The sequence below is a fragment of the Neolamprologus brichardi genome, chromosome 20, assembly GCF_056152115.1.
Source record: "Neolamprologus brichardi isolate AB-2024 chromosome 20, ASM5615211v1, whole genome shotgun sequence".
Classification (NCBI taxonomy): Eukaryota; Metazoa; Chordata; class Actinopteri; order Cichliformes; family Cichlidae; genus Neolamprologus; species Neolamprologus brichardi.
The window spans coordinates 380514-401489 of NC_142123.1; the positions used below are offsets into that span (position 1 = coordinate 380514).

Consider the following 20976-nt stretch of genomic DNA (forward strand, 5'->3'; position numbering starts at 1 on the left):
CAGCAGTCATTAATAAACACTAGTGACTCTGTTTGACTGGCCGATTTCTGCCAGTGGAACCGAACTGTGTAGGCGCTAGTCTTATTGGGTCTGCCTGTGAGTGTAACCAGTGGTTTGGACCTCGTTGTAAACCCACTGTAGCTCCTTCATGAAGGTGTCTCTCCATTGTAGACCTTGATAACAACGACCTCTTTTTCTCAACCATAGAAAGAATTCTGTCATCATGCACTTTAGTTATTCTCTGTGCTCTTTCAGACCTTTCAGTGTTGCTCAGTGCTGTTGCTTTGTCAGGCTATCGCATGGCTGATCTGGGCAGCCCTAAAGCTTTTGATATCTCTCTGATAGGTTTTGTTTTTCCAGCCTGATGATAGCTTCCCTCTCTTGCTCTGACATCTCTCTGGGCCTTGTATTTAAAATTATAGTACAATGATATCAAATCCAAATCTCAACTTTGAATGAATTTCATATATTATGTATGCTTCATTTGTCATGAAATAACAAGGGAACAGGCTTCACTCGTCACTTAATCGGAGCTTCTGTGTAAAAACAGTTAATGCAGATTCTTTGTTGAAAAAAAGCCCTTCAACTAAAGCTGAAAGTCTGCACTTATGATCATAACTTGCTTTAAAATCCATGTATAGATGCAAAGGTTACAGTTATATAGTACATAAATCTATTTCAAACATAGATCTGATAGCTTCTGCAGATGTGCGTCAGAGTCAGTGATTGTAATATAAAGTGACATTTGTTTCACCTTCAAAGCCAGGCACTGAGAGCCATCGCCCCCTCTCTCCAGTGCTGCAATTTTACTTTTCTTCCTCTCGCCCAGCAGCCAGATATTTGTACCTCTCTCCAGCATGACTCACCACGTACTGGTTACACAGTAGTTCAGCAGTAAGTGAGGAAGATACGCATAAACACACACTCACTCACTGGTTACAGGAGGCGACATTCACCGAGCCAAGTGCCAAATCATCAGGCAAGCTAGGGGATCGCAGTGAACACTGGCGCTGTGAACTCTGGGAGCCTGGTTACAGCTCTGGTACAAAATGTGTTTTTGTGAGCGTGAATAAATATGCAATGCTGTCAACTGATTGCACCTCATATTAACTCTGCGTGAACTGTCTGTCATTACATTTCAGGTATTTAGGTTTCAAGCATTTTAAAAGCATCTCGTATTTCTGTTAGATGAGGTTGCATTTATTTATTTAGTGTAGTTGTGGGTGGGGGAGAGAGGCAGAGAGGCACAGATGCAGTTTGCCATATGTCTCGACTGAGGTTTCCTGTCAGCTGGTCAGACAGGCAGGTGTCCTCTTCAATGTCATCGACTGTCGCTGAGGTTCAGAGCTGACAAGCCCCTCATTAGCAAATCACTTCCCAGACAACATCTGGAGGACACACCAGCTATCATCTGCTATAATACACCCTGTCTTCAAAATAGCATAGACAGTATTAAGGCATATAAATGAACGCTGTCCAAGAAATTACCCAGGGAATATGTGAAGGCTGAGAAAAAGATAATATTAAGTAGCAGTCAGCATGTTTATGCATTACTTGCTGCCTTCTTTCATCGTCACTCTCCTTTGTGTTCAAACCTCACTATCAGCCTCACAGTCAGTCCTCAATATCTTATCTGTTTCTCGTGACCTTCTCTCACTTCTCATTGTTAAACTCATCTTTGCACAATTAATCTGACACAAAAAGAGGCCTGTTACTCTAGCTGCTGGCTGTAAGTGCTGCAGATAGGCATTTGAAGAATTGTAGGAAGGTATGAACTTTTCCTATTTTATTTCTTTCTGTAAACACTTTCAATCACGATAAAGGGACAGCATGCCATCTTTCAAATATAAAGTTTTGTACATCCAAATACAATAAAAATGACCTTACAAAGTCTTAAAACTGGCTACATACAATCTCACACAAACTAAGTTATTAATTATTTAACATTAATTAAATTAAGCGAAAATATGGAAGCATTGTGTAAAAAAGAAAAAAGTAATCGCTTGTTGAACCACTTTTAGCAGCAATAACAACCATTAAGTTTCCTTGTTATAACTCTATCAGGCATAGTTGTGGATGAATTTTGTCCCACTCTTCTTTATAATATTATTTAGCTCATTGATTTTTGTGAGATTTCTTTAATGCACATGGTTAAGATAAGGTTGAGGTCTGACTGAACTATTGCAGCACCTTCATTTGTACATTTTTAAACCATTCTGTTGTAAATTGGTTGCTATGCTTCCTTGAAAGGACTCATGGATATATTTCATATGCTCGTATGTACTTCATGGATCATTGTCTTGTTGCATGACCCACTTTTGGCCAAGCTGTTTAGCTGTTGGACAGATGACCTCAAATTTGATTTGAGAATACTTTGGTACACAGAGGAGTTTTCTCAGTGACCACAAGCTGCCAAAGTACTGTGGCTGTCAAACAAGCCCACCTCGCCACCGTCAAGCTTCACAGTTAATATGAGGGGTATGTGCCATTATGCTGTGCTTGTTTTTCAACCAATGTTGCTATGCATTATGGCCAATCATCTCCAATTAGGTCTCGTCATGTCCAAAGGACATTGCTCCAAAATTCTGAATAATTTTTGCCAACTAGTAAATTTGATTCTTTTTACTGAATCGAGTTTTAATGAGTGACTCACCAAAGTGAACCGGGTTTTTTGAGTCATTTGATTCACTGAGTCAGTTGCAAAAAAAATGTACATTTTCACTCAAACTTAATTTGTTTCTCTTTTCATGTAAATCCTACTGCTAAGATGAGTGATTCTAAAAGAAAACAACTATTTTATAGAGCAAAAAAGAGCGAGTCCTGAGTGATTCGCTTACGCTTACGATTCAGCACAAGAAGGGAGGGGGTGAGTAGCTCAAATGTGCTGTTAGCATGTTAGCAGAGCGATGCTACTGTGAACCGAGGAGCTATTGTCTTGATGTGAGCTTCTACTCAGGGCTTTTTCTTCCAGTTCAGAGCAGAAATGTCTTTGTTAACATACTGGATGTTGTGTTTTTCTCCACAGTTTTAATTATAAGCTAGATACATTGCTGGTAACAGCAACAGGGATGAGTCAGTGAGTCAGTTGGGCTTGTGAATCATGATTCATGACTCAGTAAAGTGATTCTCGAGTTTTGAACGATTCGTTCATGATTCGCGCATCACTATTGCCAACCTAACGTTGCTGTCATGTTCTTTTTTAAAGAGCAGAGACTTTCTCCTGGAAACCATTCACATCAAGCACAACTTGTTCAATCTTTTTCTTGTTGTACTGCCATGAGCTTTGACATTTGGCTCGCTAAATGAGGCATGTAGAGTCTGAGATGTAGCTCTTGGTTTTTTGCAATTTCTCTGACCATTGCATGGTCTAACCTCAGGGTGAATTTATTTGGATTTCATCTCCCGGGAAGATTGGCAACTATCTTGAATGTTTTCCACTGTGAATAACTTTAGAACTGAAAGAGGGTTTACCTTTTTTCTATTACTGAAATACAGAAAACATGTTGAGATGATGATGAAAGGATGCCACACTGAGAAGCTGTCAGGACCTGAAAGAGTTTGCCATTAGATGCCAATCCAACAGCAAAGGACAAGACAAGAAGAGCAGGCACTCTGCTTTTTCTAAACCTGTTGCTCAGCTTTAATAAAAGCTGATTGCGGACGGTAATTTCCATCACCCCTTTCTACGAGCACAGGAAGATGAAGTACAGCATTGCCTAACGCCCACTTGTGAAGCTGGGAAACAGACACATAAAGGCTGTGACAGTGAGACAACACTGCTTTTCATTTAAAACAATACATCAAAAATAGTTTTGAAACATGCAAGAAGAGATAATTAATTACATTTTTAAGTGGGCTCTTCAAATGTGTTTCTTTCTTTCTGTTTACTTATCCAGAATATATAAATAAATACAATCCCAACCTTACCCATAATTTCCCATAAAGAAATTCACCTCAAAGTAGAATTTATGTGCACCTGTGACAAATGCATCTAGTTCAGCTCAACTCAGTTTCTGTCACAGAAGCAAGTCTGGTTCTGAATGTTTCATGTAATACAGCTGCTTAAAAATATATCAGATGTTTAATGTTACACTATAAATGCCCAGTGTTGAAACAGCTGTGGATTGAAAAAGGAAAAAACGTAAATAGAAAAAATAAACCATGCTGGTTTCTTTCACCATTAATTCGACAGGTTTTTGTTTGAACTGAAGCTCTGATTCAAACCTTTTTGCTTTTCTTGTATTTATTTTCTTTTTTTGGTGGGGAGGGGGTTAAATAACCGGACCAGATATTTTATTTATTATCAAAGCAGGCTCCTTTTAATTTGAATCATTAGCATAAATTGACTCAAAGAGGCCTCCAGAGCTTTTAGCTGCTCTGTTTCAAAGTTCACAATAATGTGCTAATAGATTTTATTCCCCTTCACTTCACAATTATTTTGTTTTTATCGTGATAAAATCAGGTATTAAGGGCAAGGAAAACTATTTGGAGGTGTTTTGTAGGTTATGAGGCAATAGTTTTAGTTGAGTAGCCAACTTAAGATTCAATTAGGCAAAATGTGGCCGATGAAAATAAATAAATGTGGACATGTGTGACTAGATCCAAATACAACTTGCATTTGCATGTCTTATATAAACTTAAATAATACCTACTTGATAAACTTAGTTGTCAGTATAGCTACATATCTTAAATCTCAGAGTAAGTGTGAGAAGTGCAGAGAGTTCTGATGGCTTTGTTGGCTGAGAGGTATTACGTGATGTTTTCAGGCCTAATTTCAGTTTTAGTTTAAGTTTTATGGGCAAGGCAGAAAGATATGGAAAAAGCCCAAGACAGGGAAAATGTTGTTGTTGTTGTTCCTAATGATGGTGCTCTTGGCTGTTATTACACTGATTTCAGTGGCCATGCCTTAATGTTAGATTTGATCACAACTTTTAGACTTGAAGTTTGTGGACAGACGTTTTGAGACCTAGACCTCGGGTACTGCCTTCACCACTGATGTAAAATAAAAAAATAATCCATTGTTGATCCAACACAGTCCTGTGCCAGATAGTAAAAGAGCTGTGAAACCTAATCTATTGATTTTACTGATGGTGTTCATGCACTCAGTCCCAGATATCACATCATGTATTCAGCAAACAAAAGCTGGAATATGTACCATACGGGCAAAATTGCTTGCAACCAAATGGCACTATACTGCCACCTGCAGGATGACAACGAAAGTGTAACTGGCGTAGGAGGATTATAGCCTGCTGTTTTTATAGACTGGAGCATTTTCCACTGTGCAATTTTTAACTGCACCCTCTTAGTTACTTTATTATTGCAGTGTTACAATTATGTGTATTAAAAAATACAGTATAAACACAACTTTATAAATGTGTCCCAGGTCCATATTTATCCATATCTATTTTTACCATGTCTGGAAGAATTCTTACATTTGTCAGTATCCATCTAAACGGAGACCATCTTATGTCTAATGGACTTGAAATATTGAAATTGTGCAAATGTTGTTAGTGCCATGCTTAGTGGAAGTAAGCAGATTTTAGTAAATGGTCAGTGAAAATAAACTGTCTTTTAATTGCTCTTTCACTGTAAAGGAGGAATTAAAGGATAGTTTATTTTCACGTGTGTGTGTGTGTGTGTGTGTGTGTGTGTGTGTGTGTGTGTGTTTGAAGATTGCTCATTACAATCTAAGAAAGCACACAATCTAAAATAACAGCCAGTCCTTCTAAGCCAGCAGACAGTGGAGGAGCACAGAGTCCAGTGACAAGCTTGAAGTCAGTAAATACTATAATTGTAGTTGGTCTAAATCCTGTAACATAACCAACCGGTTTCGGCTTTTTTAAAAAGAGTAGGTTCACACAGCCAGCACAGGAACAAAACAAAGACATGTTGGAACAAAGGTTAGACTGTTCGTGACCTCTCTTTGCTAATGTGACTAAACCAGTCCACTATTCACTACTTGAAAGACGATCTCCGGTACTTAGGACAGGTTGGTTAACCACAACCCCTCTAAGTCAGGCTCTAATTTATATAATGCGTCGTGGTCCTTGCAAAACCACACGTGACGTGCAGGACTAAACTGTGAACTTGAGATCGAGTCTAAGATGTCTTACAGATCGGGTGCACTGATCAAGTAGGAAAGATGAGGTGCGATGTGGCCATGCGGCCATCAGGAGGGGCTGGAACAAAGCAAGAGGCAGCGCGCTGTGTTCACCACGAGGCCTGAGAGGACTTAGTGGAATAATTTACTCAAAGTTAGCTTTTAAAGGGAGACTATTTCTAAAGCAAACAGTCGAAGCCTTTTAATCATATTGAAATAATTTATTGTGACTTCTATGGCAAAACAAATCTTATTTTCCCTCCGTGTGTACGCTTCAAGCAGTCACACTATCCATCGGAACTGCTAAATATACAGATTTATTTTGCAATTAGACCAAATCTTTCCAAATTTAACGCGCAGACACGGACTTGTCATAAATCTAACGTTGGACGTCCGAAACAAAGAGGTTTATCCCGGACACCCATGACCGCATTTATCCCCGCCCTCCACCGATCAACCCACCAACCATTGGTTGAGCTGGTGCGCTACGCCTTTGTGATTGGTTGACTGTCTCGTCACTGAAGGTCTGTTGTTCACGCTCGCACCAGCGCAGGAGCTCCAGTGACAGTGGAGTGCTTTGATTCATGCTGTTGTGGAGTCCCCGTCTTTGGACTCAAAGAACAGTTAATGCGGGCAGAAAAGAGCGTATGAAGGTATGGAAGAGGTTTCTACCACTTTGCTTTGGCGGGTTTTAAAGTAAAAACTAAAATGCAAAAGTCCACAGGTGAATCTCTGACAGTCTGAGATTTGCTTGTACGATAAAGGATTTTGGTGTTTCTGATTTTTACAGGGGTTAACTTGGGACCTCGTGTTAAGTCATTATGGGGAAAAATATTTATAAATATAGTAGCCAAAATAAGAGGAATCTGAATAATCGTTCATGTTCAGGCTGTAGGGTGTGAGTGCTTCAGTAGTATTGATCTTACCCTAAATCCCAGATATAGCTACTAATAATCGGTAATTTGATGTTGTTATGAGGTTTGTGGCACTTGGATCTTGAACTGAATGTTACCAATCCAGAAAACAATGACACCCCCTTGTGTTACACAAAGGCCCGGGACGGCAGGTGGATCCTCTGCTACTCCTGAGCAGCCCCAGCGATCATTTAGAAATGCATGGAGCAGACTGAGCACTCTTTCCCACACAGTGAGCAAAGCAGGGAGGACGCTTCCCGCTTTCTTAGCTAATGGCTAATTTTTAACCTGAGAGAAACCAGAGAGATTAAAGAGAGAGAGAGAGCATAAACGCTGGGCTATGTGTGAACTCAAGATGACCACAGTAACTGAGGTGTGTAGTCTCCCTGTGACACTTAGACCACGTTAGATGCTCTGCTTCTATATTGCATGTCTGGCTTGATATGGATGAGCATAACCTCTGATCTCAACACCATGGATGTATTTGCTTTGGCTTATTACCGGATCAATCTCTGCTGCTCACACAGCCAACCTGCAACAGTTAAAACCACGTCAGCTACAGAGTGGGTTTCAGTAATTTACTCTGGAGTGACGATTCCCATGGTTTGGGTATCCCTGGAATGTGGCAACAATTTTCCATGGAAGCTGATCGAATGACAAATACCCAGTTTTGGCATTACACTGACTGGAAACAGGTCAAACATACAGCAGACACAAAACTAACATCAAAGTACGTGTGCATGTGTGCGGTTGAGAAAGAGTGAAACCACTTTCACATTATGACAAGTTAGTAGCTGCTGGTTCACACTCGGCTGCTTTGCTGTGAATGTGGTGAGCCACAGAATGCTCTGGAATTCTGGAGGGACACAGAGTTGTGGCATCGCTGCTACAAGAAAAGCTTTGGAACGTCGTGGCAGCGAGGGGAAGAGGGTGGGTTTCTTTAAAAAAGAAGAGATGAGAAAAGTTGCTTTGATAAATTAAAGGAAATATCAATATCAAACGGTTTAGTGAGTATGAAAATAAAACTCATCACATGATGTGCCGTTTGCAGACAGCAGATCTTGACTCAGTCGAACACCTAAAGACAGAGCCGGGCAATCAATGTTCCCAAAACATGAGAGACTGGGACTGTTGTGGAGGCCACGACAATAAGCTGAACTCAATTCTGCTACTCGTAAGATCAGACACTTAGTAGACGTAGTGGAAATGGCAGCATTTTATCATTTTTTAATCAACAATGTTTCAAAAACAAGTGTTTTTTTGGCATTTCAGAGATTTGTGACTCATACAAAGTGTTGTTGTTGTTTTGCTTTTAGTTTAATTTCTTCATCTGTAGTTTTTCAGTTCTGTTTTGTAGGTTTCTTTAGATTTAGATCTAAACTCTAGTCTTTGGGCTTGAACAAGTGCACTGAAGTCAGGTCAATGGCTGTGCAGGAAACACGAAGGACAGCTGAGAGAGGATCTGTATGTGCATTTGTTAACCTTAATGAATGAGAATATTTGTTCATGCATGAGGTAGATCCAAAGTGAAACAACATCTAATGAGATGTCTCCTCATGTGTAGGAAGTCTTTTTTGAAAGAAGAATAAAAATCCAGCAGTGATACTGACTCAAAGTGCTCGAATGAATCGAAAGTGCAACACACTCCATCAGGGCTCTTTCTCTGATTAAATTAACTATTTAAGTTTTAGCATTAATAAAATAAAATCATTGTTTAGTGCTGACACGCAGCATCTGCTGGTGTATAATAAAATGCAAAGAATTCAGTTCTGTGTTCATTTCAGTCAGTTTTTCTTCAAAGGTCTGACATTTTTCTCTGGCAGATTTGGACAATCAGCTGAAACACCTGCCAGTTTGTCCTGTTTGAGCCAATCAAAGCACTTACACGTGTCACACACATCACAGCTTATGCCCCGAGCTTCAACTGAAGCTCCAGATTTCCTGCAATGTCCTTGATCCAGCTTGTTCCAGCTCACTTGAAGAGAGGCCGATTGTCAAATGCAGAGTCCATGAAACACTCTTTGATAAACCACCAGACAATTACGTGTTGTTTTTGCAGTTATATGGGAAATCGTGGAGCTGGTCGCTCCATCCCAGGATGTGTACAGCTTGGTTGTTTTTGCAGCTTTGCAGGTTTAGATGTGTGTTCCCACTCTGCTTTAGTCAAGTTGCATTTCTTTGCCTGTTTAGTCTCATAACGGTGACTCAAATTGTAATCCTGAAATGCAGCAACCGGCTCTTGCATTGTGTTTCAGCAAACACGCTGAGTGTTTGGTGGCTGAAATGGGGCAAACCTCATGATTTATGTTGGAATTTTAATTTCCCATTGACCTCATGTCAGGTCGATCAGGGACAACCAAATGGCCAGATGTGACCCATGAATGTTAAAGTCTGCCTTTACATATGGGCCCCACGAGGAAGACCATGATCATAACCTCCTTCTTCACACACACCTCATCATGTCACACTGAGCAGCTTCAGTGTGATTTAAAGGAGCTGATTTGAAAATGACTTCATCTGCAGTTCAAAAGATGATGTCAGCTGTGTGAGGGGTGTTATGTCTGGCCCCGATGACTAAACAGGGCCCTGCTGATGAATCACAGGATGCAGTCGTTTAGGTGCAGCACGGCGAAGGTCTTACAAGCTTAAAAAAAGATGTTTCAGACTATCACATTAGCCTAACAGTCGTGGGATTTGGACTTAATGTGCAGATATGCTAATGACTTCCTGTTTATAACCCGGAGCACAACTCAGCAAGTCCACAGACCCCGAGTCCCTTTGTATATCAGTTCTGTGTCGCTCCCTGAAAAATGAGAATGAGTAGCTACTATGTGGGCTGATTTACATATAAATCAATTTGTAATACCCAGAAGCAACCTTGTTTCCTAATTTGATTTCATTTATTTCTCATCTGCTCCTTTAATGAAATAAAACAGTTTTTAGGAACAATGAGAAATCTTGCTTTCACTCACTCTTTCTGTCTTTAGGAGGAGAAGATGAACGTGGAGGCTCTAAGCAGAGCGGAGCTGCTGACTCTCCTCAGTATCTTGGAGGGGGAGCTAGAGGCCCAGGATGTAGTCATACACGCCCTCAGGGTAAGTTGGCGGCTACATCTGATACAACAGATCCCCCCGTGGACTCAAGCTTACTGAAGGAGTTAACATGACGGACCATAATTAACCATTTCCATCCCAGTATCCCAATAAATAAAACAAAATGTGAGACTATCTTTAGTCCATACACCATTTGACACTGAAATTAACCTGTTTCAGCTCCCAATAAGAATGTGAGTGAACTGGGAGGGGCTATGTAAACAGGAAGCTGAGGAAAAAGAGCGAGTGAAGACAATGGCACAGGAGCCGTTCTGGGTTCACAGGCTAGACCATCAGAGCACCAGTATTATTGCTGGTCAGTCTGGCCTTTGACCACATTTTCTTTTTAAACTCAAGTCACTTCTCAGTTTTGACTCTTGTGTCTCGACTGAGTTCAGACAGACTGCAGTTTATACTGGTGCCACATTAGTTTTAATCTGGGGATTCCCACTGTTGCAAAATGAAAACAAAAGCAGATTACTCTGGTGTGGTTTGTTGCTTCAGGTAAATATTTCAAAGCGAGAGCTGTTTAGCTCGGGCTGATCAGTTGTACATAACTGTCTTTGGAGCACTAAACACAGACTATAAAGATGACTGCAGATTGCATTTTCAGATTGCATACTCTACATAGCATTTAGGCAAAGTTGTGCCAGTCAACACCCAAACATCTTTCAACTTGTGCAACCTGAATCACAAGAGTCCACATCAGAAAAGATTATAAACATCATTCCAGACAAAACTCCACAACAGCCATGTTTCATCACACATGTCTGATGTTAGAGAACCGTTTATGTTTGGTTTTCTTTTGGATGTTGAGTTTTGTGCAGCTAATTCACTCAGGTTGAATGAATAGCTTTCTTTTTCAACAGTGTTTAGTGTCTGGGCTGATTAGTTCTCTTTGTGCCACTTTTCATACTCCTGGCCACAGCAGCTGTTCCAAGCTTGGACCGTGAATGTTTGCCTCATTGTCTGAAATAACGATTAGGCCTGCGATGAGAACAAGTAGCAGTGATGTGATGTATAGGCTTTGATATTGACATTTATCTAAAAAGCAAATTAGAAGCCAGGACCTGAAGGAAAGCCATTCTCACCACACCAGCTCATATGCAGCTTAAAGGGCTGCTAGCTAGAGCTGAAGCATACAGTGTTTGAAACTCAGTGCACATGTTCAACCGTCCCCTCAGGACAAATGCACGCTCGACTTATTCCTTTTTCCAAATCTTTATTCTCTATCTCTTTTCCTCACAACACAACCACATTACGGGGACTTTGATGGTTAACTGTGACCCATCTGCACAACTGACACACACACACACACACACACACACACACACACACACACACACACACACAGGTTTTGGGGTCTCCATGGGGCCCGTCAGAGGCTGCCGTGTTTACTGTGGAGAGGATGTACAGAGTCATAGGCTTAAATCACTGACTTCCTTTGTTCCAGCTGGGGGCCGGTACAGTAAATTGCTGACAGGTCAATATGAGGGCAGACTGTGTGTTGGAGGGAGTGTCAGGACTTGATAGCAGGCTTCAATTTAGTCTGTCTCTGTGTATCAGTTTGACACCCAGGAAGTCTATTTATACAATTTGTGTTTCGCTATCTTGGGTCTTTTGTACCTTCCCACTCTGGTTAACATATCTCAAGCAGTTGCTATAACAATGCTTTTCCTCAATTAGAGCTCTCAGTTTGTTTACTAGCACACTGCACTTACCAAAGAAGTCAGTGCTTACTTGCATGTGGGGCAGATTGCTTAACCATATTTTCCAGTCTCTCCTCTCAGCAGCAAGTACCTGGGTCTGCAAAACAAAACTGCATCTTTGTAACCCCTCCTTCACCCGAAACCCCTGCAAACCTGGAGCTGCAACAGTTGTTTGCTTACTTAATCACACAATGTGTCAACTGTGGGACTTGTCTCTACAGATTCTGGGTTTTAATGTTTGCAGTTCTCATCAGCGAGGACACAGATGAGCAGTTTTACTAGAGGGAACATTCCTCAGAACATGACACCAGAAACAGGTCTTGCATTCCAAGAGGTGTGGCGTATGTTTTGAGCTAACAATTGTCTGCAACTAAAGGGAACTAATGCTATTATTATCTTCTCCCTGTTAAGCGCTGAGCTACTTAAAGTTAGTGTGTTGAAAACATGTACTTTAGAGAAGAAGCTCTACACCTGCTCCTTAAACTGGCAGTGAGGAAGTGTAAGGCTGGTCCTTGTAGACTGGTGCATTTCTGTTGGGGAGCAAATGTACGAAACAAACACTGTAACGAAGTCTGTGACGCTGGATTATCTGATAATGGGACTGTTTTTGTTTGTCCAGGCAACAGAGCTTGTGTGGTAATGTTTTTCATGTGATGTCATGTCCTGTAATCCTAAAATGCTTTGTCTATTTTTATAGGCTGATGTGATTTCCCGACTCCATAAACAAAAAGGGTGGGCAAGACTTTATTGTTCAGATAAGAGTGTGTACTGCCCGATTTGGACAAGTTCTTAAGATTGGCAGGGTAAATATTATAAAAAAGGGCCACTAACCACACAGAAGTTTCCCTTAAAAGGAAGCCTAATAGAGTATCGTAGTGTACACCCGGTCAGTAACCAGCAGCTCGGAGATTGTAAGAGGACAGCTCATTGACTTAGAGTGTGTAAATATCATTTATATCTGTCACACACAGAATTGATAGAAACAAGTAGTTGAATATGAGGCAATGTTTTCCTAAGGATGCCTTTTTATGGCTGCTCCTGTTACACCTTAACTAGATTTCAAAATAAAGGTTTATATCTAAAAACACCCTTCATTTTATTTAGATTTACCACACAGCCTGGCACTAGTAATAATAATACAACTTTTTTAAAAAGCCACATAGGAGATCTGGCTGTTCCTTGTTTTCCTTGTTCCACTAATGATATGCCTTTTCGAAAGCAATGCCTAACCAAAGGGTGAGAACAGCCACTTCCATGTTGCATCAGTAACTGCTGATGATAACATTTGCTGCAGTTAAACATTACTTAGAAAGTTTCACTTGGTGTCGTCCCACTTATCTCAGCACCACCTGTGATTAATATGTACCTTGGAGGTGTCTCAGCACACCTTAGCTTAGATTTTATAAAGCAAACACCTAAAATCTCATAATCCCATTTTTCTTTCTCTCACTCCCTCTGTCTGTCTCTCTCTTGAGTAGAAGAAGAAATAAAAGTAATGTAAAAGTGAGTACTATCATTGACTTACAAGTCAATTTGTAGCTTTAATAACTGTTATAAACTTAAAGAGACTTGATGTCTCACCACATGCCTACATTGTCGAGACACCGTTTGAGGGGCCGCTGTGCTGCAGGGCGTTATTTATCATCTGGAAAAGCTAATCAGCGTAAACCTAACACACTGTCTTTAACTCTGATTTTTAATTATTAAATCTTTCTTATTTGCTGGTTGCCTGTTTTAGCTGTGTGTGCAACCAAATTTTGTTTATATTCTTATTGCTGGCTTTGCACATAATGGCAATAAATAATAACCCATTTAGGCTGAGACGTTTTTAAATTGCCTCTATTTTTTTCTGTTACCGTGTAGGTCTACAATTTCAGTCTGTTTGGAGTGATGGAAAGATGTAACGGAGAATTTATAAGAAACTAAAGCAACAGAAGTAATAAAAGAAGCATTGAAGCACCTTTTCATAGTATGTAGAGTTCGACCTGCTTCTATTATGGCTACTATTTAGTCTCTCAGTTAAAATAATACCTGAGCAAATCTCTGGTTCAGTTTTGCTGTTTCTCACATTTCTGCTAAAACCTCTGTAAGCTAACTGCTTAGCAACATTAGCTAATTAGCTTTTTACTTGTAAGAATGCTAATGACACTGCTGGCTCAAGTTAATGTGTGGCTATTAGTTGTGTACGTGTTAGCTATAAATAATATATGTGTTATATATGTTCATACATCATATGTGAGCTTGCTGTATTTTTCTGGGCTCTCTTAAGAAATTACTCCATACTTCTGTTAAGCTGTTATGTAGTGGTTTTTTATGGCGTCATTAGTGGTTAGCTAGCTAGTAGTTAGCTCCCGGCTGTCATACCAAACTCACTGAAGATGCACACTGAGCAGATATGTTATGTATAACCATTTTTATGGAAATTTTCACTCTCATAACTGCTGCTTGAAGAAGAAAAAATAACCACTTGATTCCATTTAACTTGTATACAAAGTGTCAGTTAAATCAGATAATCAGTGCACATTTTAACTTTGTCTGTGCTGCTTGCTGAGCTAATTGAGTACCAAAATTGTATTTTTATTTTATTTTATTTTTTTTATTTATTTATTCTTTTTTTTTTTTAATTTGTGAAGCACTTTGATCAAAACTGTTGTTTTTAAATGTGCTATATAAATAAATTTTGATTGATTGATTGATTGAAAATCAAATTGAAAAGTATCCTGCATATTTTTTCCCATGACTTCCTATAAAGAGATTTGTTGTCCGTATTTGTGTAGAGCTGTGTAGCAGAGAGGCTTTGCTTGTTGTGCCCTGTCATAAAGGAAAGTGCAGTCTGTCATTACGATCAGAACTGCCCGGCAAAAAAACACGAGAGGCCAGCCCTGCTACAAACACACACTGAGCCCAGCCCTTAATGGTCTGTTTAAACAGCTATTTAACTCAGGAAGCTGCAGTTTTCTCTCCAGTTTTACTCTAATGACCAACAGAAAAGTAACAAAAGTTCACAACCACAGTTCAGGATATACATAATGGCTAACACAAAACTTTATAGTCATGTAAAAAGGGAAACTGAGATACGGATATACAGTCGTATTGGTTCTCAGACACTGAAGGCCTGCAGGGTCAGACTTGGGAACAATGCATGAGACTGAAAGCACTGAGACAGTGTCTTTGTGCAAGTTCTGTAATCTCTTCACTGAGGGTCACATTCTTTGTATAGCCGGAGAAAAAGCCTCAAATACAGCCTTCCTACTGAAGCCCTGAGGGTGTGTGTGTGTGTAATGGTATTTTTTGTTTTGTGAGAGCATGTGAGAAAGAGCCTGACAGAGAGGAAGAAGTAAAGAGATGCATTTTCTAACAAGTGGTGATGAACTTACAGAGGAATGCAGTGGCATGCATGTTTGGGCATGGGAACGAGGAGAAGGCATTCAGCTGGGGTGTCTGATGAGAATTGTAGGGGGAGATGGAGACTTGTGTCCCCAAGACCCGTGGAGTAAACGCTGAGCATGTGCTCACATCATTAGGACTGCCTGCTGACCCCGAGTGCCTCCAGAACTCAAACATACTAAACCTCCTGTCTGCTATGTAGTCAATGAGACCCCTGAACAGGTGTGCTGTCACTTTTTATTCACTTGTTTTTAGTTTACATATAATTGAACCACTTTAATAGCATCGGGTTTGTGTGTCTGTGTCTGATTGTATGGTACAAACATTCACCGCTGCATCCCTGGGGAGGCGTTAACATCTGCCCCTGGTGGGGGGACTGGATAGCCGTTCCTCACCTCTTTGTGTTTGGTTTGAGGGGGATGACCATCTGCTGGTCTCACGCTGACGATAACATCACTCAGCGCAGATTTCCTGCAATCACACAAACACACGCTTCCGGATCTATGTCCAGTCATAATGATATCCCTTTCTGGTTCGGTGCCACAGTGTGGAAAAAAGTCTTCATCCTATCAAACCCACATACTGTCATCCATAAGAAACACTGGTGTCTGCTGAGTCAAGTCTGAACTTGTACTCACATATTAATGTGCATGCATGTTCGGGACATAACAGTCCTGGAAAAAACAAAATACATCTCCAATGTTTCCATAGAAGTTAAGAGAATAAATTGCAGTCAGGTCCTGTTAATTAAATCAACTTAATTAAATGATCTCCAGCAAGCGTGCACACCTCTATTAAAGGAGAGGGTTGGGGCAGTTTGCTGGTATTCAGTTGTGTTTGAAAGGAGGAAAGACATCGTGCTGCTGCCTGTCAATCTGGGGGGGGAAATCACCCCAAAGTCAGGCTATGGAAATGTAAAAGAGGCACAGATCTTATACTGCTAACTGTTAGAGTTAATGATAGTACAATTAGAAAAAGATTGGACTAGTATGACTGGAAGGGTTGCCAAAAGTTTTCTCTATAAGAACGTGGCTACATGGCTTGGGTTTGCAAAGTTGCTTCTAAACAAACTAGACTCCTGGAGCAGTGTCCTTCGTACAGACCAAAGTGGAGATGTTTGGCTAAAATGTAAAGCAAAAAAAAGACAAAACACGGCATATCAGGGCAAACGCCTCCTACCACATGTCACAGAGATATAGAGATAATTATTAGGGCTTGTTTGGCAGCCATGAGACCTGAACACCTTACAGTCTTTGATTATGAACTTAGTATTCTACAGTCACTTGTGAGGCCGTCTGTCCGACTGCTAAAGCTTAGCTGAAACTGGGTCATGCAGTAGGACCATAATCCCAAGCACAGGAGCAAATCTTCAACAGAATGTCTAAAAAAGAAAATAATCCAGGTGCTCCAGCGGCCCAGTCAAAGTCCAGCCGGATTAAAGTGCTGTTGCAGGACTTTAAGACAGGCGTCCATAAACTAATGCCAAATGTGTAAAGAAAAGAGAACCAAAGAGATTTAGTCACACAGAAAACAAACTTCAAGGTATTGTTGATAAAGGTGTTTCTACACACTATTGAATTGTGTTGTGTTCTTAGTTTTTCACAGGACTACACAGAGTCCTGTGAAAACGTCCTTTTTCACAGGACTGTATCTTGTTGCCTGCTGTGCTACACAAAAATGGGTGTTACCGTGCGCTTCAATATTTGATATTTGTTCAAGCTTTCAGCATCTCTTGGAAAGTGCAACCGTATTCATATCTGTGAATAGAACAGAATGGATTTCATGTCATTGTATATGCAACAAAATAACAGGTTAATGCAACTGTGTTTGTGTGTATCTGATAGGCTCAGCACAGAGATGCTTTTGTCCAAGAGCGCTACGGACAGTATGACCTCAGCGATCCATTCCTGGCCCTGCAGCGGGACAACGAAGCCATGGAGTGCCATAACACAGCCGCCGAACCTCACACGCATCTGCAGGGAAGGGCAGTGGGGCCAAATCCTCTGGCTGTGCTGAAACTGGTCATGGCTCACTGCAAGAGGATGCAGGAGAGGATGATGGGACAGCTAGCTGCTGCTGAAAACAGACACAGGCGGGTAAGGGGCAATGCACATTCAGAGAGTCACCAGTCTTCAGATCAGCTTTTCTACACAGCCATTATCACACATGGTTTGCTTTGTGTGTGAACATGCATGTGTATTTGTTTCAGCTACTGATTTGGCTTACAGTAGTGAGGCAGACCAAGAGGGGATGTGGAGCTTTTCCACCCCAAAGCTCATGGTCTGTGAGGATATGTGTGGGAGACTCACAATTTGAGTGTTTTTCCCTTTGGCTGTATGTTTGATAGATGATAGCAGACTTGGAGGAGGAGAAACGACGACACGTCCAGGAATCTGCACACCACGCTGACTTCACCTTCATGCTGCAGACAGAAAGAGATAAACTGCTGCATCAGGTGAGACTGGAGTGTAAAGGATATGCGAAACAATAAGTGCGTCTATATGTATGTTTGTCTTTGTGAGATAAAATGTTAACGTCTTATAGAAATCGTTCCTCTCTTGCTGACAGATGAGCACATCTGTGCTTCCCTTTCCCTCACCTCTCCCTGCACAGTGTCCTTTTCGCTGTGGTGGTGATTTAAAACCCAGCAGCAGGGAAGCATCAGTGAAACTCCACTGTGTAACTCAGTAGGGTGGAGAGGGCTTGTCCGGTTAAAAGTACAGACACACACAGGCACTAGTGTGCACAGAAATGTTCCATGGGAAACAGATGAGGAAGAGACTATTGTTTAGCTGACTGGTTGCCATGGGGCTTTATGGTCTCAGGAAGCCTGAGATAATGGATGTTCACGTCTAATGCAAGGTCAGCCGGCGAGCACGCACACTGAGAGCACACAATCGGCTACTACATAAACTTCACACGAGCACCTTATGTAAGAAAGGCTTCCTGAGCGTCTCTCAGTCTTCCTTAGGCCTTCCTGCCTCATACCAAATACACACCATTATATTTTCTCACCTCTCACGTCCTTCTAACACTCATCAAAGATCTTTAGAAGCCCAGAAATCTTCAAAAGATTTCACAGTAAATGCTAATTTCCAAAAAACAGCTTTTTAAATGAGACAAAACCATTATTATCTCAGTGTCACTCGAGTTAATGTCATAAAAGTCATTGTCAAATAATGAAAATCACATATAAAACAGCTCTGAAATAGACAGCAGTGTTTGAAACAGAAAAACACGATTGCTGCCAGCTTGGTTATAGTGAATAGACGTCTTCTACTTTTCAGAAAATGTGTATTTTTAAAGAAAACAGTATCGACTCCACTGTTGGATCTACTGTGACACAGCAGTGCTCGTTTGCCTCCTTGTGGCCACATGTGGCAGAGCAACTATGACTCTATTTGTGTCTCTGTCATTCCCTTTCTAGCTGGAAGTGGAGCATGCAACAGTGCAGAGATTAGAGAAGGACAAAGATCAAGTAGTGAGCAAGGTGGAAGAGTCTCTGTCCCAGCAGCAGCAGCTCTCCTCCACTCTGACTCTGGAGCTCCAGAAAGCCAGCAGCCAGGCTCAGGAGGAAGCCCAGAAAGTCTCACAACTTCAAGTATTGCTGCAAGAGGAGACCAGTGCCCTGGAGAAGCTGCGGGCTGTTCTTGAAAATGAGAAGAGCAAAGCGGCCAAGCTTCAGGCCAAATCTGAGAAACAGATGGCTGAGTTTGACAGAGAACGTGAGCAATTGAAAGTCAGACTGGGTCAAGAGGAGGAAAGGAGTAAGGAGCTTGAGAGACAGGTGGAGGACCTGAAAAGGAGGTTGGCTGAACTTGAAGGATCTAAAGAAGAAGCAAAGGCAGCTGTGGTGGAGGAGAAAGAGTCAATGCCCAAAAAGATGGCAGTAGCCACCTCTGTTCAGACTGAGCTGGATGGAAAGATACCCGTCACGCCTAAATCCACCTCACTGTCAAAAGTCAACGGCCATCATGGTCAAAAGGAGGCAGAACTGACACAGGAGGGGAGAGGGGCGGATAATGGTGGGGTAGTAGAAAATGGGGGAGGATCTCTTTTGCATTCCCCTCACCCTCATCCTGCCTCTCCCTCAAGCACAGCCTCCTCTTCCCTCTCCTCTTCCCCCATTTCCTCTCCTGTCCTGGCAAAGCGTTTGGGCAGTCCTGGTTTCCATCAGTCGTCCTACCAGGCTGGAGTCAATCAGCGGTTCCAGGCGGCCCGGCACAAGTTCCAGAGTCAGGCGGAGCTGGATCAGCAGCAGCACGGCGGCCCGCTTTCCCCGAGGGACCTCTCCCCCACCACCTCCTCCATTCCTCCCCCACCAGAGCACACCACAGCTAAGCAGCTGGCCCGCAACACTGTCACTCAGGTGCTGTCCCGCTTTACCAATCAGCAGGCTGGAGTCAAGCTGGCTCCAATCAGCAGCTCTCCATTTGGCACGGACTACCGCAATCTAGCAGCATCTCCCCCGGGAGGAAGGTCGCCTTCAGGGCCTCTATCTCCAGGCATCCGCTCCCCCGTCATTCCACGTTCAGAGAGGGCATACCCTCCCCCAACTCCTCCCAAGAAGCCGGGCATGAGTCCAACTCCAGGCTCTCCCAGTCACTCTGCTCGAACCAGCCTCTTTCCAGAGCTGACGGGGAACTGTGGGCACAGTAGCAGTGGCCAGGAGGGGGCCAAGGAGTCCGACCTGGTTTTATCTTCAAGTGGTTAATAGAAAGATCACACTAACCAACGAAACAATTCAGGGTTATGTCGGCGGTTTTGTAGTATCCATCTTAAGTAGCAAAACTACTTAATAGCACTCCATCAGAAGTCTAGACAACTGAAGCTGATCCAGATTTTGCTGCACCTCTACCTCCATGAAACGGTTGGAAAGTTGGAGTAGAACTATTTGAAATGAACTACAGTACATGGATTATTTTAGATGCATTTCTGTCACTTGGCTGTCTTTCTTTCTTTACGTAGAACTATTGTGAGTTTGTGTAATAATTGAAATATTTTAGACACTATATTAAAAGTATCCAAAAACAATTTACAATTTAAAGAAAGCACCTGTGGATTTTTTTAAAGAAATTATTATAGTTTTTGTCATTGTTTAACAAACAGTTTCTTTTGTCATGAGCAGAAGCTGCTCACTGTTTTACAATTAAAAAAACACCAGTCACACAATGTTAAAAATAGACTGTGTAGGGCTAAAATGTGTAAATGTAAGCAAATGTGTAGCTTTCACTGTGTTTTTGAAATGTTTTCCCAATGACTTCTTACGCAGTTTCTAGAGATTCTCAGTTAAAAACTTTATTATACTGTAAAAGCATCACCTGCATGTACTGTTTTTATGCTACACTTAACCATGAAAACACTTGAGCATTATGAAAAGGGAGACCGCACTTTGCACTACTTTACTGTATGTCTACGATTATTTTAGTGACATCTTCACAGGGAGGACCGTGTGTCATTATTATGTGATGAATTGTAGTTATACTGTCAGTAAGAGTGGACACTAAAGCTTCAATCATGCCACTGTAATTACTCTATTACATACTACTGTATGATCCTTGGCTTTAAAACCATTGATTCCTTCCAAGCAAATATTTTAGCCGTTCTATTTGAATCTGTAGGCGTACACTGCTGTCAGGACCTTCACCTGTATAAAGATGTCATGAAACCCTGCAAAATTTTGTGCTTTTCCAATAAACTGGCCATGTCTTGAAAGCCTAGAGTGTCTTTTAAAACAATGTCCGTTGTTTACATCTTGATTGGAGTGCTATCTA

The 20976-nt window shown here is 41.4% G+C and overlaps 1 protein-coding gene across 1 annotated transcript; it reads left to right on the forward strand.

The window, feature by feature from the left end:
- The first annotated feature begins 6626 nt into the window (after window positions 1–6626).
- On the forward strand, window positions 6627–20917 carry cttnbp2nlb (CTTNBP2 N-terminal like b). The gene is made up of 5 exons (XM_006785708.3): window positions 6627–6753; window positions 10002–10109; window positions 17047–17298; window positions 17550–17657; window positions 18630–20917. The coding sequence occupies exons 1-5, from the start codon at window positions 6685–6687 to the stop codon at window positions 19914–19916; spliced, it is 1824 nt and encodes a 607-aa protein (XP_006785771.1). The 5' UTR covers window positions 6627–6684; the 3' UTR covers window positions 19917–20917.
- The last annotated feature ends 59 nt before the right edge of the window (window positions 20918–20976 follow it).

Bases quoted from the DNA above. Each gene is read 5' to 3' on its own strand.
- cttnbp2nlb (XM_006785708.3), top strand. From the start codon at position 6,685: ATGCTGTTGTGGAGTCCCCGTCTTTGGACTCAAAGAACAGTTAATGCG. The intron at 6,754-10,001 runs GTATGGAAGAGG...TTCTGTCTTTAG, and splicing joins GCAGAAAAGAGCGTATGAAG to GAGGAGAAGATGAACGTGGA. The intron at 17,658-18,629 runs GTGAGACTGGAG...TTCCCTTTCTAG, and splicing joins GAGATAAACTGCTGCATCAG to CTGGAAGTGGAGCATGCAAC.